This window comes from Drosophila novamexicana, unplaced genomic scaffold, assembly GCF_003285875.2.
Source record: "Drosophila novamexicana strain 15010-1031.04,08,12 unplaced genomic scaffold, DnovRS2.1 tig00000817-arrow-arrow-pilon, whole genome shotgun sequence".
Classification (NCBI taxonomy): domain Eukaryota; kingdom Metazoa; phylum Arthropoda; class Insecta; order Diptera; family Drosophilidae; genus Drosophila; species Drosophila novamexicana.
The window spans coordinates 96,968-112,147 of record NW_020824827.1 but is presented as its reverse complement, the minus strand read 5'-3'; the positions used below and the strand labels follow the sequence as shown (position 1 = coordinate 112,147).

At 42.1% G+C, this 15,180-nt stretch overlaps 1 protein-coding gene across 2 annotated transcripts in view; it reads right to left on the bottom strand.

The window, feature by feature from the left end:
* The window catches only part of LOC115764020, a 37,148-nt gene extending 22,645 nt beyond the window's left edge, over positions 1-14,503 (bottom strand). For both annotated transcript variants that reach the window (XM_030706849.1, XM_030706851.1), the window contains exons 1-2: positions 13,232-14,503; positions 3,158-4,253 (exon numbers count right to left, since the gene is read on the bottom strand). In XM_030706849.1, the coding sequence (XP_030562709.1) occupies positions 3,158-4,253; positions 13,232-13,282 (1,147 nt within the window). In that variant the 5' untranslated portion in view covers positions 13,283-14,503. The remainder of the gene's footprint in view (positions 1-3,157; positions 4,254-13,231) is intronic.
* Between the last annotated feature and the right edge of the window lie 677 nt (positions 14,504-15,180).

Below are 15,180 nucleotides of genomic sequence, written 5' to 3'. Positions count from 1 at the left end.
CCCCGCGACGCACAGTGGGCGTGTATAAAGTGTAGCATACTTTGCAGGGCAGCCCCAAAGCGCGCGACGGATTGTAATTGTTTCGCCAATTTCAAGTGCCGTGCATAATGCCCCAACATGATTCAATACTCTCCGGCTGAGTGGCCCAACAAGCAGCAACAGCTACCCCCGAATTTTAGCTGCAGGATAAATCCAACAAAACTACACGCTAAAATCAAATACGCCAAAAATAAACGCAACGGACGCAAGGACAGACGGACGGACGGACGGATAGACAGACAAGCGTGCAAATACGTATGGACAGTTCGAAATGACGGGCTTTACACACACACACACACACACACACAAGTACACACTCTCACACACATACACTCTACCACACATAGCAGAAACAAAAATGTACGTTTTTCTGGCATGTTTCATGTGGATTAGTGTGGCTCAAGAACGCCAGGCCGAGTGGATTGGGTTGCATGGAAAAAAAGGGGGAAGCACGGACAGCGAAAGGGAAATATTTAAGCAACTCGAAAGAGTTGCGTTTGGCATTTTGTTCTTATCAACTGACAGTAATCGCTGGCATTAACATCGTATCGTATCGCAGCCGAAAACCCTTATCAGACTATATTTGGCACATTGCGCGCTTTTTACGAGTTTAATTTAAAAAAAAAAAAACAAAAAGTAGGAGAAAGGTTGCAGCATGAAACTATCAAATAGGAGTTAGCCGGAGAGAACCGTTTTGGGTAGATATTGCGAATGTGAAGTATGTTGTCTGTACGTTTTCCCATAAGAAACCACATTTTTCACATTTGCAAAAGATGTTGGTACTCGCCCGAGTTATTCGTATTTTTTGCGATGATTTGAATTTCGTATCGATGTTATGGAACACAACTGACACTTTTTAATGGAATCCCAGATTGTTAAGTTTGTAAATATAAGAAATGTTGAGCACAGTGGAATCAGGTTATTAGAGACTTGTCATACAGTTTGAATTATTAGCTCACCGAAATGCAAAAAGGAAAAACTACTTTTATGGAACTCATAACTTTTAGTTCTCACATCATTATGACGGGCACTTTTGAAGGAGACCTTCAACCGGTTGTCAAGCATGTGTGCACTTATCTCAACGACTGTATCTAGATCTGGTTGTTTAATGACAGCTTTAACGCGCTAACAGCTCCTTAACCCAATTAAAACGCCCCTCCCCTACACCCTCCTCCCACCCCCCGAGTAACAGCCTGCACCTTGTGGTGGGTGTGGACACATTAAGTGCTTGCTGGAGAGTGTGTTCTATCAGGGCGCAATGCTGGACCACCCTTATTGACGGGACAATGACTACGCAGCACACACAGCACACACACACAGCACACACAGCACACACACAGCACACACACAGCACACACACAGCACACACACAGCACACACACAGCACACAGCACACACACAAGCATACACACGCACACTCAAGTGTAGCTCAAAGAGCATGACGCTTCGTTTTAGACTCATTTGCGTTTGCATTTGGAATTTGGACTTTCGTTTCGGTTTGGTTAGCGAGCCGGGCAGAGGGTGGCGTGGAGGGGTGGGCGGGGCACCCCGAAAATGCTTTTGTCTAACTTGAGTGAATTATGGTCAGCGGTCGGTGGTCGGACGAACGAACGGACGGACAGACGGCAGTTGCTGACTGTTTGTTTCGGGCAATTTCTGTACAATTTGCCATTTGCTGTTGTTTTCTTATTGTTTCTTTAATACCCTGTGCCCATTGAAAATGGAAGCAAAAGGTTATGCTATAGTTAATGCTGATCGTTTTTCCAAAAATCAGTTAATATCAAATTTTAGCCTAGTTTGCTTGACATATCTTTAAGATTGTAGGAGCTGGAGATGCGATATCTAAAATCCCTAAAGATCTACAAAACCGCTGAAGGGCATGTTAGAGCATGTGTTCCATTTAAATATTAATAGCTATTGCTGAAAATATTCCAAAACACTGCCAAACAAAAAAAAAAAAAAAAATTACAGGGTATCTGCAAGTCGGTCAGCCGCAACTAAAACACTTTTACTTGCGTTTTGGTTGGTTTTCGGGGCAAAATTCGCTCATGGATAAACAGTTGAAACGCATTTTACGAGCACGCAGATCTGTGGTCACAAACTACTTATGGATTCAATTGAGCATGACCAGGGAGAGGGGCGCAGATGGAAGCGAAGGCAATGGCGGAGGCGTCGGCGTCGGGGTAGGGGTAGGGGTTGGGCGTCAGACAGACAGCAGCTGACGCTCTTCATAGCCCACTAAAAATTATGCTCAAAATTAAATGAAATGTTTGTTGTCGTTAAAGCGGGACGGGGGCATGGCCACTTGCAAGGGGATGAGAAGGGCGAGGGGGTGGGGGGAGAAGGGAGGGGGTTGGTCTCCATCTTGGCGCAAGTCAAATTATAAATTCTTATCATAGCGCTACTTAACGGCATGCGTTACGCGCATTCTCAGCGACTCTTCATCTAGACTCCTAGTCCACTTGATGTACCCTGTAAAAATATAGTGTAGGGCATATTTTTGTAGCTTGAAAGCCAAAGACTTTGAATTTGAGAGCTGGAGACATAAAGATTACCCAATATAATATATCATAATCATAAAGATTGCCCTGTAGATATTTCACTGATCTATCGAAGGATTAGAGATAACACCAAGATTGACCTGTAGGTTACTCTGATTATTCCTATATCCCATTTGCTGAGCTCTTGCTCTTTGTTAAGCAGACTTCAAGCTCCTTAATTTCATTCGTTCAACAGAAGTTAGTTATAAATATAAATAAAACTTAACTCATTTATTAAACTCGTCTGGCTTAACCTGAGCTGCTTTACAAAGGTTTAATATCGAACTTTTCTCTAATAACTTCCCTGTACTTCTCTCTGTTTCTACATATTTCCCGTTTGCTGAGCTCTTGTCAAACAGATTTCTATAATGATATCTATAATGATATCGACTTAATTAGGAATACTTAAGACTCATGTATTAAAGTCGTCTGCTGCTTCTGCTTCTCTGCTCTTGACTACAATTATGTGCTCATATTAAGTGTCAATCAGCGCAGCCTTTCCTCCGTTGTCAATTAAAGAAAATGTTTTTACAGGGTATCACTGAGTGAGGCACTCTCCATCTGTGCTTGCTACTCACCATCTTGACGACCGCCCCAGCCGCTAACGGACGTGGCCAGCAGCAGCGTCAGCAACAGCGCTCCGAGCCAACTTTTTGTCGACGTCATGCTGTTGCTGCCGCAGCACGTTGCCAGCCTGGTGATTGGCTCCAGCTGCCCGAACCTGCCCCAGCTCCTGCTGCTGCTCCTGCTCCTGTCTAATATTGTTGCTGTTGTGTTCGTTGTTTGCGTTGTCGCATTGGCGGCGGAGTTGCTGGCGTCTTGGCTGCCTCTGTTGTTGTTGCACAGTTGCCGCCGCAGCAGCTGCTGCCACAATTTTAGCCACGTAATGTTAGGAAGTTGATACCACTCCTCCACCTGCTCCTGCTCCTGCTCCTCCTGCTGCTTTAGACGTTCCAGCGCACTAATATCACCGTTGTAGTTAAAGCACCTACATTCATCTTCATCTCCAAGACCATGCTCCTCCTTCTCCCCCTTCTCCTCCTCCTCCTTCTCGTCCTGGCCACTTGTGGCCAAAGCCCTTGTCGTTGTTTGCGAACTATTTGTTGCTGCTTCTCCTGCAGCTTCTCCTTCTGCTTCTCCTGCTGCATTGCTGATTGGTTTTATTGTGTGTCGTTCACGTCGCTGGCGCCGCACAATCGCCAGGCATTCCAAGACGTGGCCGCGACTGCTGCCACCTACAACAATTGGCATAACTAATTGCGTTGCCTGTCTGAGATCGTTGCAGCTATGCGCCAGTGCGTCTTCATCCGCGCTTAACTGAATATCACGCTGCAGGAATTTCCAGCCAGTCGCTGGCGAGCATGTGGCTGTGGCTGTGCCTGAGTCTGTGCCCGCTGCTGTCAGCGTCGGCGCTGCGGCATGTTTATCATAATTTTTATGTCGCCGACTACAGCAACAACAACAGCAGCTGCTGCTGGCCGCAGGCACATGTCCACATGGCTGGCAGAAAGGCGGTAAATAGATTAACGAGGTGGCTCTGGCTCTCGCCTTGGACGTGGCCATAGTCCTGCTTCTGCTCCTGCTCGTGCTCGTGCTCGTCCTCGTCCTGACTGCGGCAGCCTGCTGCATTTGCTGCTCCTTCTCCTTCTCCTCCTCCAGCTGCTGCTGCGTATTCTGCGTGGGGTGCAAAAGACAAGAGTGGAATATTTGATGATTATTTTATATATAAAGAAATACATACACATCTATTTTAAATGGCATATACGAACAATATAAAGGCAAGTAAATATGATATAAGGTGCCGCATTTGAATTTAAAACAAGAAGAATGGGCTAGCTGCAGCGAGCCGACGATTAAATACACTTGCAGACACATGGCTTACAGATATGAGAGAAGAGCTACCTGCAGCAAAAACTATCCGAAGATTTAATGCCCTTTTCATAATGCCGAGTATGCTCAAAATATCTTGATAGACAAACAAGTTTTTCATACAACAAATTAATTTTCGACCGATCGTTCCTATGGCAGCTATATGATATAGTGGTCCGATCCATTCGCACTGCGTTCAATAGCAAGAGGGACTCCTGCAAAGTTTCATGACAATTGCTTTAAAACTTAGAGACAAGTTCGCATTCAAACAGACGGAAGGAAGGACGGACGGACATGGCTTTATCAAGTCGACTGTTGATACTGTTCAAGAATATTTATACTTTAAGAGGTCGAAGATGTTTCCTTCTGTGCATTACACATTTCGAGACAAAATAATAATACCATCTGGAAGGTTATAAAAAGGATCTATAGCACATTTCACGTAGATAGTCTTTGCATATCAACAGACGTGACAGAGAGGCACTGTCGATACAGATATATATGTATATATATATATTATACTCTGTATGATTGCAGCTGGCTTCATCAATGTGTTGCACATTTTGTTGACAAAATGAAGATACCCTCTATGAGAGAGTACAATAAAGCGCCACCACAGCGCTATTGTTGCCGTCCCCAGCAACCCCCTCCCCATCGTCTCTTAAACACAAGTATATATATTTACATACCATATATATACACATAGATAATCCCAAGAAAATTCATTGTTCAACAATGCACACGCACAGCCTAAGCTCGAGAGCGGTTGGGGGAATTGCAGTTGCCCACAGAAATAAAACTTCCTCGGCGGCGCATTAAAAAGCAATAAAAATAAAAATAAATATGTGCTCTGGGAAACCAAACACTCCGATCCAAATAAAATGTCCAATGGCGCGTAAATCAAAACTCACGCGCTATAAAAGAAAAAAAAAAACCCCCAGCACACAAAAAATTAAGACAAAATTTATAGATTTCGTATACAAATTTCTTATGTCTACGGCATTGCGTTGCTTCTTCCGTTACAATTTTTTTGTTTTCCTGCATTTAGCGCCTCCGGCCAAGGGGCAGCTGGGGGAAAGCAACAATATCAACAAAAGCAACAACAACCACTTGAGAGATTACTTCTTTTTTTTTTGGAATTAAAATTAAATAAAGAAAAAAGTTAAGGAAAAGAAATAGACAATTTTCGACACATAAATTAAGTTTCAAGTCTTGGCGCATAATTTTAGGCACCAACAAACGGCAGAAGCAATAATCATGACTATAAGAAACATTAATTGGATGTGTTAATCGAAGTTTTCACCTAGCCGAAATAGATCGCAAGACAATTAAGGCTACCAACTGATTGACAGACTGATGGACTGATTGACAAGTTTACTGACTGTTTGATTTACTGATTCATTGATTGATTGACTGATGACTGACTGACTGACTGATTGACTGTATCACTGATTGAGTGACTGACTGATGTACTGACTAGCTGACGGATTCACCTATTCACTGATGGACTGACTGATTCACTGACTGACTAATTGACTCACTACGACTGACTGACTGACTAGCTGACTGATTGACTGAATGACTGATCGACTGACTGACGGATTAACCGATGAATGACTGACTGACTGATTTACTAATTCATTGATTGATTGACTGATGACTGACTGACCGACTGATTGAGTGACTGACTGATTGATTGACTTAATGACTGAAAGACTGATTGACAGACTGATTGAGAGACTGATAGACTGACTAACTGATAGACTGATTGGTTGACTGAGTGATTGACTGACTGATTGATTGACTGACTGACTGCTTGCTAACTGACTGACTGTCTGGTGACTGATTGATTGACTGACTGACTGATTAATTCACTGACTGACTGACTGATAGCTATGTTTAGTTTACACTAAAACGGTATTTTTGAGAATTCCGCCTGCAAGTGCAAAGTATATTACTTGAATCTTACATGCTTTATCTTTAACAATTAAATTTCTTATTCAAAGGGCTTATTTTCACATAGATTCTTTAGAGTACAAGTTTTGTCAAATCTGATATAAGCTATTTGCTCACATGAAAATTTATTTAGCCATTTTTCAAGTGATTTTATTTTTAAAACGGAAAAGGTCCTGAAGGAATTCCAGAATACTTAACACAACAGAGCACGCCACTATTAAGAATCTCCATTTAGATATTTCTAATTAATATGACCAATTAGTATGTTAGAACTTAATTTAACATAAGGCAGGTTCATCAAGGGGGGGTGGAGAATGGAGGGGAGGTGGGGGGTCATATATAAGAGCATAAAAGTATGTCGGTACTTAAAAGAGCAATCGCTTCGAATAGCTTTGAGCACATTATGCACATTAATGAGCATGTGAATGGAAGCCAACCCCCTAAGCATTGTATATGGCTGCCATAGCCGAAATCAAAAGGCCAGAAACATACACACCCTCGCTTTCCCCCCGTCCTTCCCCCGTCCATCATCAAGACTTTTGACGAACTTTAGCATGCGAGAGGTACGCAGCGTATGGGAGAAGGATGGTCGGCAGAAGACATAATGCAATTTTCATGTTGTGTAAGCGCTGCTCTTAGCCCATCATCTATGCTAATTAAGTTAATTAAAAAGTACCAGCAAAGTATTTGCACTTGGCCAACTTCACGTCATAATCAAAGTTGAAGCGCATCGCATCGCATGAAAAACGAACGAAGCCCAAGTCATGTCAAATGCTCTTAAAAAGCCAGCAAAGAAAAGCCCAGAGACGACGTCAATGCTTCTGCTTCTGCTGCTGTTGATGGCTTTGTGCGAAATGGAGATGCGAGATGGAGCTAGAAATGGAGCTGGAGCTAAGAATGTCGCCGCCATTCACACTGTGAAGTGTCCACATAAAAAATAATAAAACCGAAATAAATAGAAAGAAGATGAAACCAAAAACGAGGCCAATTATAAGCCTCATCATTAATTTAAATCAAATTTAATTTGCATTGGCTGCCGCAAAAGCGTAGCGATAAACTAGTAAAAGAGTACGACTAGAAGATGCCCTGTAATCAGCTGCAAATTGGCGTGACATACAACTTCTTCTCTCTGCTTCACGATATTCAAAATTCATTCATCAAAAAACTTCTGATTTCTAATATCATCCGCAACAGCTTAGAAGGAAGTTTTTAGTAGAGAAAATAGTATTCTTAAGTAAAAATAAAAATAAACTTAATATTTCTTACTATGTTATTAAAGAAAACACAATAAATAGCAAAAAAGAGATGCGATACGAAAAAGGCCCTACAATTTTTGAGATATGCTAAACGAAATCTATATTTCAGCTGAAATGGGAGAGTTGTCGATCTTTTGCAAAGCAAAAAGTTGAGCTGCGTGTGAAATAAAAGATTTTGCATAACTCTTGTTGTCCTTAGCTAGTAAGCGCTCTGAGATGAAGGAATCTATATAACAAGTCTAGAAATAAGTATTATATATGCTTTTCGGGTACGAACCACTTTTACCCATTTTTTACAGGGTATAATGGAGCATATAGCAGTGGGAGAGGCGGACAGACAGACAGACAGCAGGCGGTGGCCAATAAAACATTTAGGCGGAATTATAATTTTGTTTTGTGCCTTATTTATAATTTACGTTTAAAATGTGAAACACCTGACAGCTAAAAAACGAATTTATGTTTGCATGTTGCCCATTCATTTATTTTTCCAAAGCGCCGAGAAAAATGCCAGGCGAGGCACAGCACGGACCCCAAAACGAAAATGCACAGCACAGCGGGCACTGAGAAAAGCCCGTGGAAGACGCTGCCAAGGCAGAAAAATATATATATATATATTTATATATGTATATGCGCGCCAGGCACATTTTGCCAGCACGTTTGGACTATAAAATAGAAAGACGGCAGACACCAGTCGGAGCCGCAGTTGCACTTGGAGCCGGAGACGGAGATGGAGACGGAGACGGAGACGTAGTCGCTGATGATGTTGTTGATGACATGCAGCGCCGGGGCCTGCAGACCAGACCAGACCAGACCAGACCAAAGAACCCGAAACCGACGACGACGACGACGACTCCTGCGAAAGTTGTCAAGTAAATATAAACGAAATATGTGGCACGGTCACATTCATGCCACGCAGCGCCATGGCCACGCCTTCTGCTCTGCATTGGCGTCTTCTGGCATTTGTTGTTGTTGTGGATGTACCCTTGCCCCGTTGGGCATTATCATATTGCCAGCAAATATGTGACGCATCTCAGAGAGAGCTTCGAAATTTATCTATTCTCGTTCAGCATCGAGAAGAAAAGGAGTTAGGTGCCATATGTGTCTGCCTGGATGTTGATACTTGGCATAGACCATAATATCCTTAGTTGAACTTAGTTCCTGTATACTGATACTTGGCATAGATCCGACTTTGAGTCGCGCCTTCTTTATCATAAAAGTAGTTCCCATAGTTCCCATGAAGATTTCCCTTAGATTTCCCTTGGTTGATCCTGACAAGCTCTGTCAGATATTCTTCATTGGGATATTCTCTCATCCGTCAGGTGGTCAACACAGAGCCTAAACAATGAGAACTAGAAAGTTATTTATGGAGCTCTTAGATCCAAAGTTAACACCGAGAGACAGCGTGAAAGACTCGACATAAAAGTCAGCTTTGCAAATGTGACATCAGATCAGCCTGATTCCACTAGGCCCGAAATATGTTACATTTACAAACTTCACATTCTGCGATTCCATTAGCAAGCATCAGTTGTTGGCAAAAGTATTGCCTTTTTAGATAAACAGCGGATCGATTTGATTTGAAATAATTTAAATACAAATAATATGTGAAAAATGTGGTTTCTTAAGGAAAAACGTACGGGCATCATACTTCACATTCGCCAAATATATAAAATACGTCACAAATGTAAGAAATGTGGACAGTGGCATTTGACTATTAAATGTCTGAGCGTCGAACCAGCCAGCAGAAAGTTGCCAGTTCAAGCACAAAAGCAATTTTCAATTTTAACATGATCTGCCTGGCGTTATGTGTTTTGTAAGGGTATTAAATATTCGCCAACTGACAAAAAATAGATCGCCTCTTGTTTGTCTTATTTTATTTGCATTTTATTATTATGACGAAGGCGCAAACGAAGACACATAAAAAATATTTTTATGCAACACTTTTACGATTTCCGTCTGGCTGCGGTTCGCGTCTGTGACAAAAGGCTGGACCCAAAAGAACAGCTCCCAGCATCCATCTTGCATCTTGGCAAATGGCAGCCAGCTTCACCTGCTTTCAATTAAATGACACTTTCCCCTTCTCATTACGATTGAAATGTTGTTTGCCAACGGAGCAAGGAACTGGGAACTGGTAAATGGGAATGGGAATGGGGCGGTTGGTCTTCTCTTTGGTGTTGATGTCTGACATTTGGGCGCAACGTTTCGCTCCCTTGTCTCACTTCATCAATCATTTATTTCGTTTATTTTTAGTGCAAATAATCACTTTGAGCAACATATGCGAACCGACACGACACGAGTTTCGCATGTGTTTTCGCAAAACGGGAATGGGCCATGACAAAGTGTTGCGAGATGCGGCTCGTCCAGCTTTAAGCAATTATCAAATGGACCCAGCCTGGCGCAGGACATGCTATAATTTTGACTGTGAAATGACTTTATTGGTATTTGTGGCAAATTGGGTTGCTTTCAAGGATCTGTGTGTGTGTGTGTGTGTGCCTGCACAAGACAAAGAGCTTGGGTTACGCCAAGTTAGGCTGCGGATAATAAAGTAGTAGAAACATGCCGTATTGCAGCACAAGGATCTGGCAGTCAGGTAAAAAAGGAACTTAACAATAACACGGAGTTTTTCATCGGGCAGGCATTTCCTATTGAGCGCAGGCAGTTGGCAATGAATGAGGGTAGCCTTTCATGAATAAGTTGTCTAGCCTCGCATTTTTAGAGATATCCTAATGAAACTTGACATAAATCCGTCAGGCAATATATATTTATATACATCATATAGTATATACATCATGCCCTTTTTTTTCTAGTTTGCAAAGGAATACATAAGTCTGCTGCAGGAACTTCAATGGAGACATCGTCAATAACATCATGAGCATGTATTTCATCAACAGTACATCCAACACATCTTGTACCAAGAAATTCCTTGAAGGTTCCTTTTAGTTGACGAGCCATTGAATGAGTCCTCGAAAGAAATACTTCCACTGAGTTGTCTTTTCTATTAAATAAAGGTCCTTTTATGACTAAGGCAGTTGATGGAACCACAGATAAAGTATCCTTTCCAGTCAAAAGTAGCCTCTTCCAATATCATCGCCTACTTTTTTTGAGAGACGACCTTTCCACTAAGTACACGAATGTTAAAGAATCTTGAAGCTGAGGAACAAACTTGCATTTATTAAACCTTTGCCACGCATTTGCCACCCAGGAACGTGTCAAAAAAATGCTCACAAAGATCTTCAAACATGAACGAATGTTAAACATTCAAAACGTAAAAAAAAAGTTTCATGCAAACATTTGTCACGATTCCCTGAAAGCCCCATCTTAACGTGCAGCTTCATCACATCAAAGAACTACAGTGAACATTTCAGCTTTCCAGCTCTGATCTTCAATCTCCAATGAGTCATTCATTCAGTCAGTCAGTCAGTTAGCCATTCATTCATTCAGTCATTCATTCAGCCAATCTGGACAAACAGTTTCATATATAGAGGATATATGTTTCAAGTATGTTTACCAAACAGATACATTTCGAATATCAGCTATATAGCATAATTGCCAGAAAATTCAAGAGTAGGATAATCTAGATCAGATTAATTCTGCGTCTTTATTGGATCTTGATTTAACTAAATTTTAACTCATACGTTTTTCTGTCAGAAATTTAATTAGTTATTTGATTTGCCAGTTCATTTAGATGTTGACCTCGCATAACCCATGAATTTGAACGTATCTTAATTCTTATTGCCTTTCCATTCCAAAACTGCCATCACAATACTTTGGATATTTCCCGTATATATGACCGTCTATATATAATACCCGTATAAGTTATTATTATGATTAACTGTAGTCGCAGATTTCACCTTTCTCTTATCTCTATACTAAATAAATTGCAAGCTATGCTATGACTGTAGACCCAATTCACAAAGATATGACCAAGATTTGCACAACACACAGAAGGAAGACCCGCTCTTTTTCCGTGAAACGGATCTTATCTCTATGAGTTGGCAGCTATTGTAGTAATAATTTTCCATTCCCAACACCCACACACACACACACACACACACACACACGCGCGCACGCATGTTGCGGGAAAATTAGTCAACACGGTGTAACAGCCCGAGGGAGAAAGGGGGATTCGGAGGGTGTCGCGTAATTCTCTTAATGCAACGCATTTCCGTTGTGCTGCGGGTTCGAATCGTTATCGGTATCTGAAAAGCCAGACAACATGCCAACATGATTTTTATCAGGCCTACAAATGCGCATAAACCCTATTGTGTATTGTGCCTTACAGTGAAAGCTCTTTTGAGCGGACAACTGCGATTTTTGGAGCTTCAGATAGTTGTTTTTTAATGTTCCTCTTTGTTATTACAAGTTCGATGAATGTACACGATATTTTTCGATATTTCGATGTCATTGAGTCCCCCTATTGGGTCCACCTATTAGGTCCCCCATTGGGTCCACTAGTGGTACAACTGCGTGCCCATTTAACACCTCTCTTTTATTCCCTAGAAATTCACATTCAATTCCGTTCTTTTTTCACCTTAGACCATTTTTTATTTTCAAGCCCAATTTACGTAGAGTTTTTAGATTCAAACTAAGTTCACCTCCGTTTCAGCGACAATATGAGAAAATTTAAATTCAAAGGAAATTTTTTATAAGAGAAATTTGATTCAAATATTAGATGAATAAATGTGAATATTGGAAGTGAAAATCACACTCCATTCCGCTGTTGTTCTTTTACCCTGGAATTTTTTTATTTTCAAATCCAGTTTGGGTATAGTTTTTCGATTCAAACTTATTTCAGTTGCGATTCAGAGACAATGTGAAATAATTTAAAATGAAAAGAGACTTTTTGTACGAGAATTTGTATTTAAATATTAGATGAATAAGTGTGAATAATATTCACGGGGAGTGGGAACTTCTAGTTCAATTAGCTGAATAAGTTCGTGAACTAAATCGGTCATTTAGTTCACACGTTAAGTTATTCATTGGAAGTGAATAATCCACCGGCTATCACCCAGGTAGTTCTTTAGTCGAGTGCTCACTGTAAATATGTCGATAGCATAAATATGACAAGGATTGGACCGCGAAGCGAAGTGCAATTGCAGTGCGCGCACCTCATTGAACTTTTCAGACAAACACAATTTGTCCGATAAGGAAAAAAAGTCTACACGACACGAGGCGCGGCGCGGCGAGGCGGGGGGCGTGGCGGCGCAACGTACGAACGGCGCGCACTAATGGCCACCATTAATAATTGAAAAACTGAAACAGTTGAGCATGTGAGCGAGCTGGTCGGGCGAGAGGTTGGTTTGGGGTTCTAGGGGGGGGAGGGTTTGGGATGCCAAAGCATAGCTAAGTCTTGGGGCAGCGAGGGACGGTTGGGGGTTGGCCGCTGGGTGGGTGACAAAAATCTATAACCAAAAAAGTTATGAATAAGCGAACGAAACGAAAACGAAGCAACGAGCGCTGCGCAGGCTGCGGCTGCGGCAGCGAACGAGCTGAGAGTCAGCGCCGGCAGCGGCAAGACGAAAAAAGCAACAAAAAAAGAGGAAGAAGAAAAAAAGAAATGTTTAAGCTACAAACCTGTTCTATGCTGGCATCGCTGCTGCGCCTCGCGTTGCTGTTGTTGTACATGGCGAGACCGAGGGGCTGGCGATGCTGCGGCGCTGCTGGCGACACGGCGACAATGTTAAAGCTGCTGCCGTTTTGCTTATGCTTGTTATTGTTGTTGTTGTTGCAGCACTGCTGACCGCAACCAAATTGTAGGGAATCGCGTGCAAAGCGCAGTCAAGCAGCATTGGAAAATTACAACAACAACAACAACACAAATATGTTGCCTTTTTCTTTGTGGCTGCGATTTTCCGACGATTTTTACTGCTGCAGCTAAAGAATCGCACGAAACGAAACTGAGACGGCGACTGCGACGGCAACAGCAACGGCAACGGCCACTGAGTCGCTTGGACTAACGGCAGTTATAGAGCTGAGCAGAGCAGAGCACACAGCCAGGCTAAAATATTGGAGCAAGGTGTTTCCAAACAGCGTCGACCGAGCTGCAACTGAGCAGCGCTCAAGCGACACGGCGAATTCGCTGCGTCAATCTGCGCAAAAGCAGAGCTGAGAGCTGGAGTAGGTTTGGCTCTCCTTGTGGTTGTTGTGCCGTTGTCGTTGTTGTTGTTGTTGTACTCTGTGTGCGTCTCCCACCACCAACGGGCGAAGAGTGGGCAAGTTAAGTCTGTCGCCTTATATTTTGTTGGGGCTGCTGTCGCTACTGCTGCTGCTGCTGCTGCTGCTGCTGCTGCTGCTGCTGCTTGCGCTCGCGCTCGCGCTCTGCCGCCTGCCTCTGTGTCAATCGAATTAAACTGAGAGCAAACTGAGTAATTGGGTTTAGATATTTTTCCGCAGATAGATCGAGACAATGTTTTCTATATTTTCTTATTGTGTGCACATTTATTAATTCAATAATTGCGCTGGCTGACTTTTGGTTTAAGCCACAGCAAAATGCAGAAGTCACATTCACTAACACACGCACAGGCACAGGCACACGCACACACACACACGTACGCGACAGTGTATACAAAAATCTGCACACAGTTTTCAATTTAGATGCGTTTGAACTTCGGTTCTGGCATTGTGTGGAAATAAACCTTGAACTTAAATGTATATTCTTTTCGTTTTTACACTTTTCTTTGTTACAATTAGTTTTATGCTTGGCTTTGTATAGTCTCTTGCAAGCAGCGGCACAGCCTGTGCGCAGCGAAAAACTTCTGCTGCAATACACAAATTTCTTTATTTGCTGCGCGCACCACCTACCAGAAGCTGAGAAAATAATAAAATATCTACGCGACGCGCGAGACGTCCGTACGCTTCGATACTGTGAAAACGAATGAGCGAACTCGCAGTAACGATGTTTCGATACGTATAAGAGAAATCACATGCGATGTATTGCAATCGATTTCTGTGCGATACTATCGATAGCTATGAACTAGTTCGAATATTTGAGAGAACAACGAACGAAAATTATGAAATTTGCCTAGTTTTGCTTGTATAAATAGTAAATTAATTCATTTATAATTATTAGAAAATTATTTATTAATACGACATGGCATAGGTATAGCCACAGGCATTGGCATTGGTTCTACGTAGCGTTCACAAATGAACCACTTTTTTTTTTTAACGCGTAACCGTTTTAACGGTAATCGGAGCCGCTTGAATTATTTAAATTTGAGCAATATTTGTTAGTTGTATTCTCAACGCAAATGTGAATTAATACGATTTGCAGGCTTTATATTTAACTGCTGCCTTAACTAATCGCAGGCACTTAACGCCTTCCCGTTATGCAGTTAGTCACACATATTTGTTCAGCTTTGTCCACAGCGCAACGCAGTCTCCTCCACACACACACACACACGCATGTTTGTGTGCGCGTGTGCGTGTATTTGTTTATGCATGTGCCACACACATCGCATGGAATTTATGAGACACAATTCAACTGTATGAAAATCTGAATCAGCTTTCTTGTCGCCGTCGTCGTT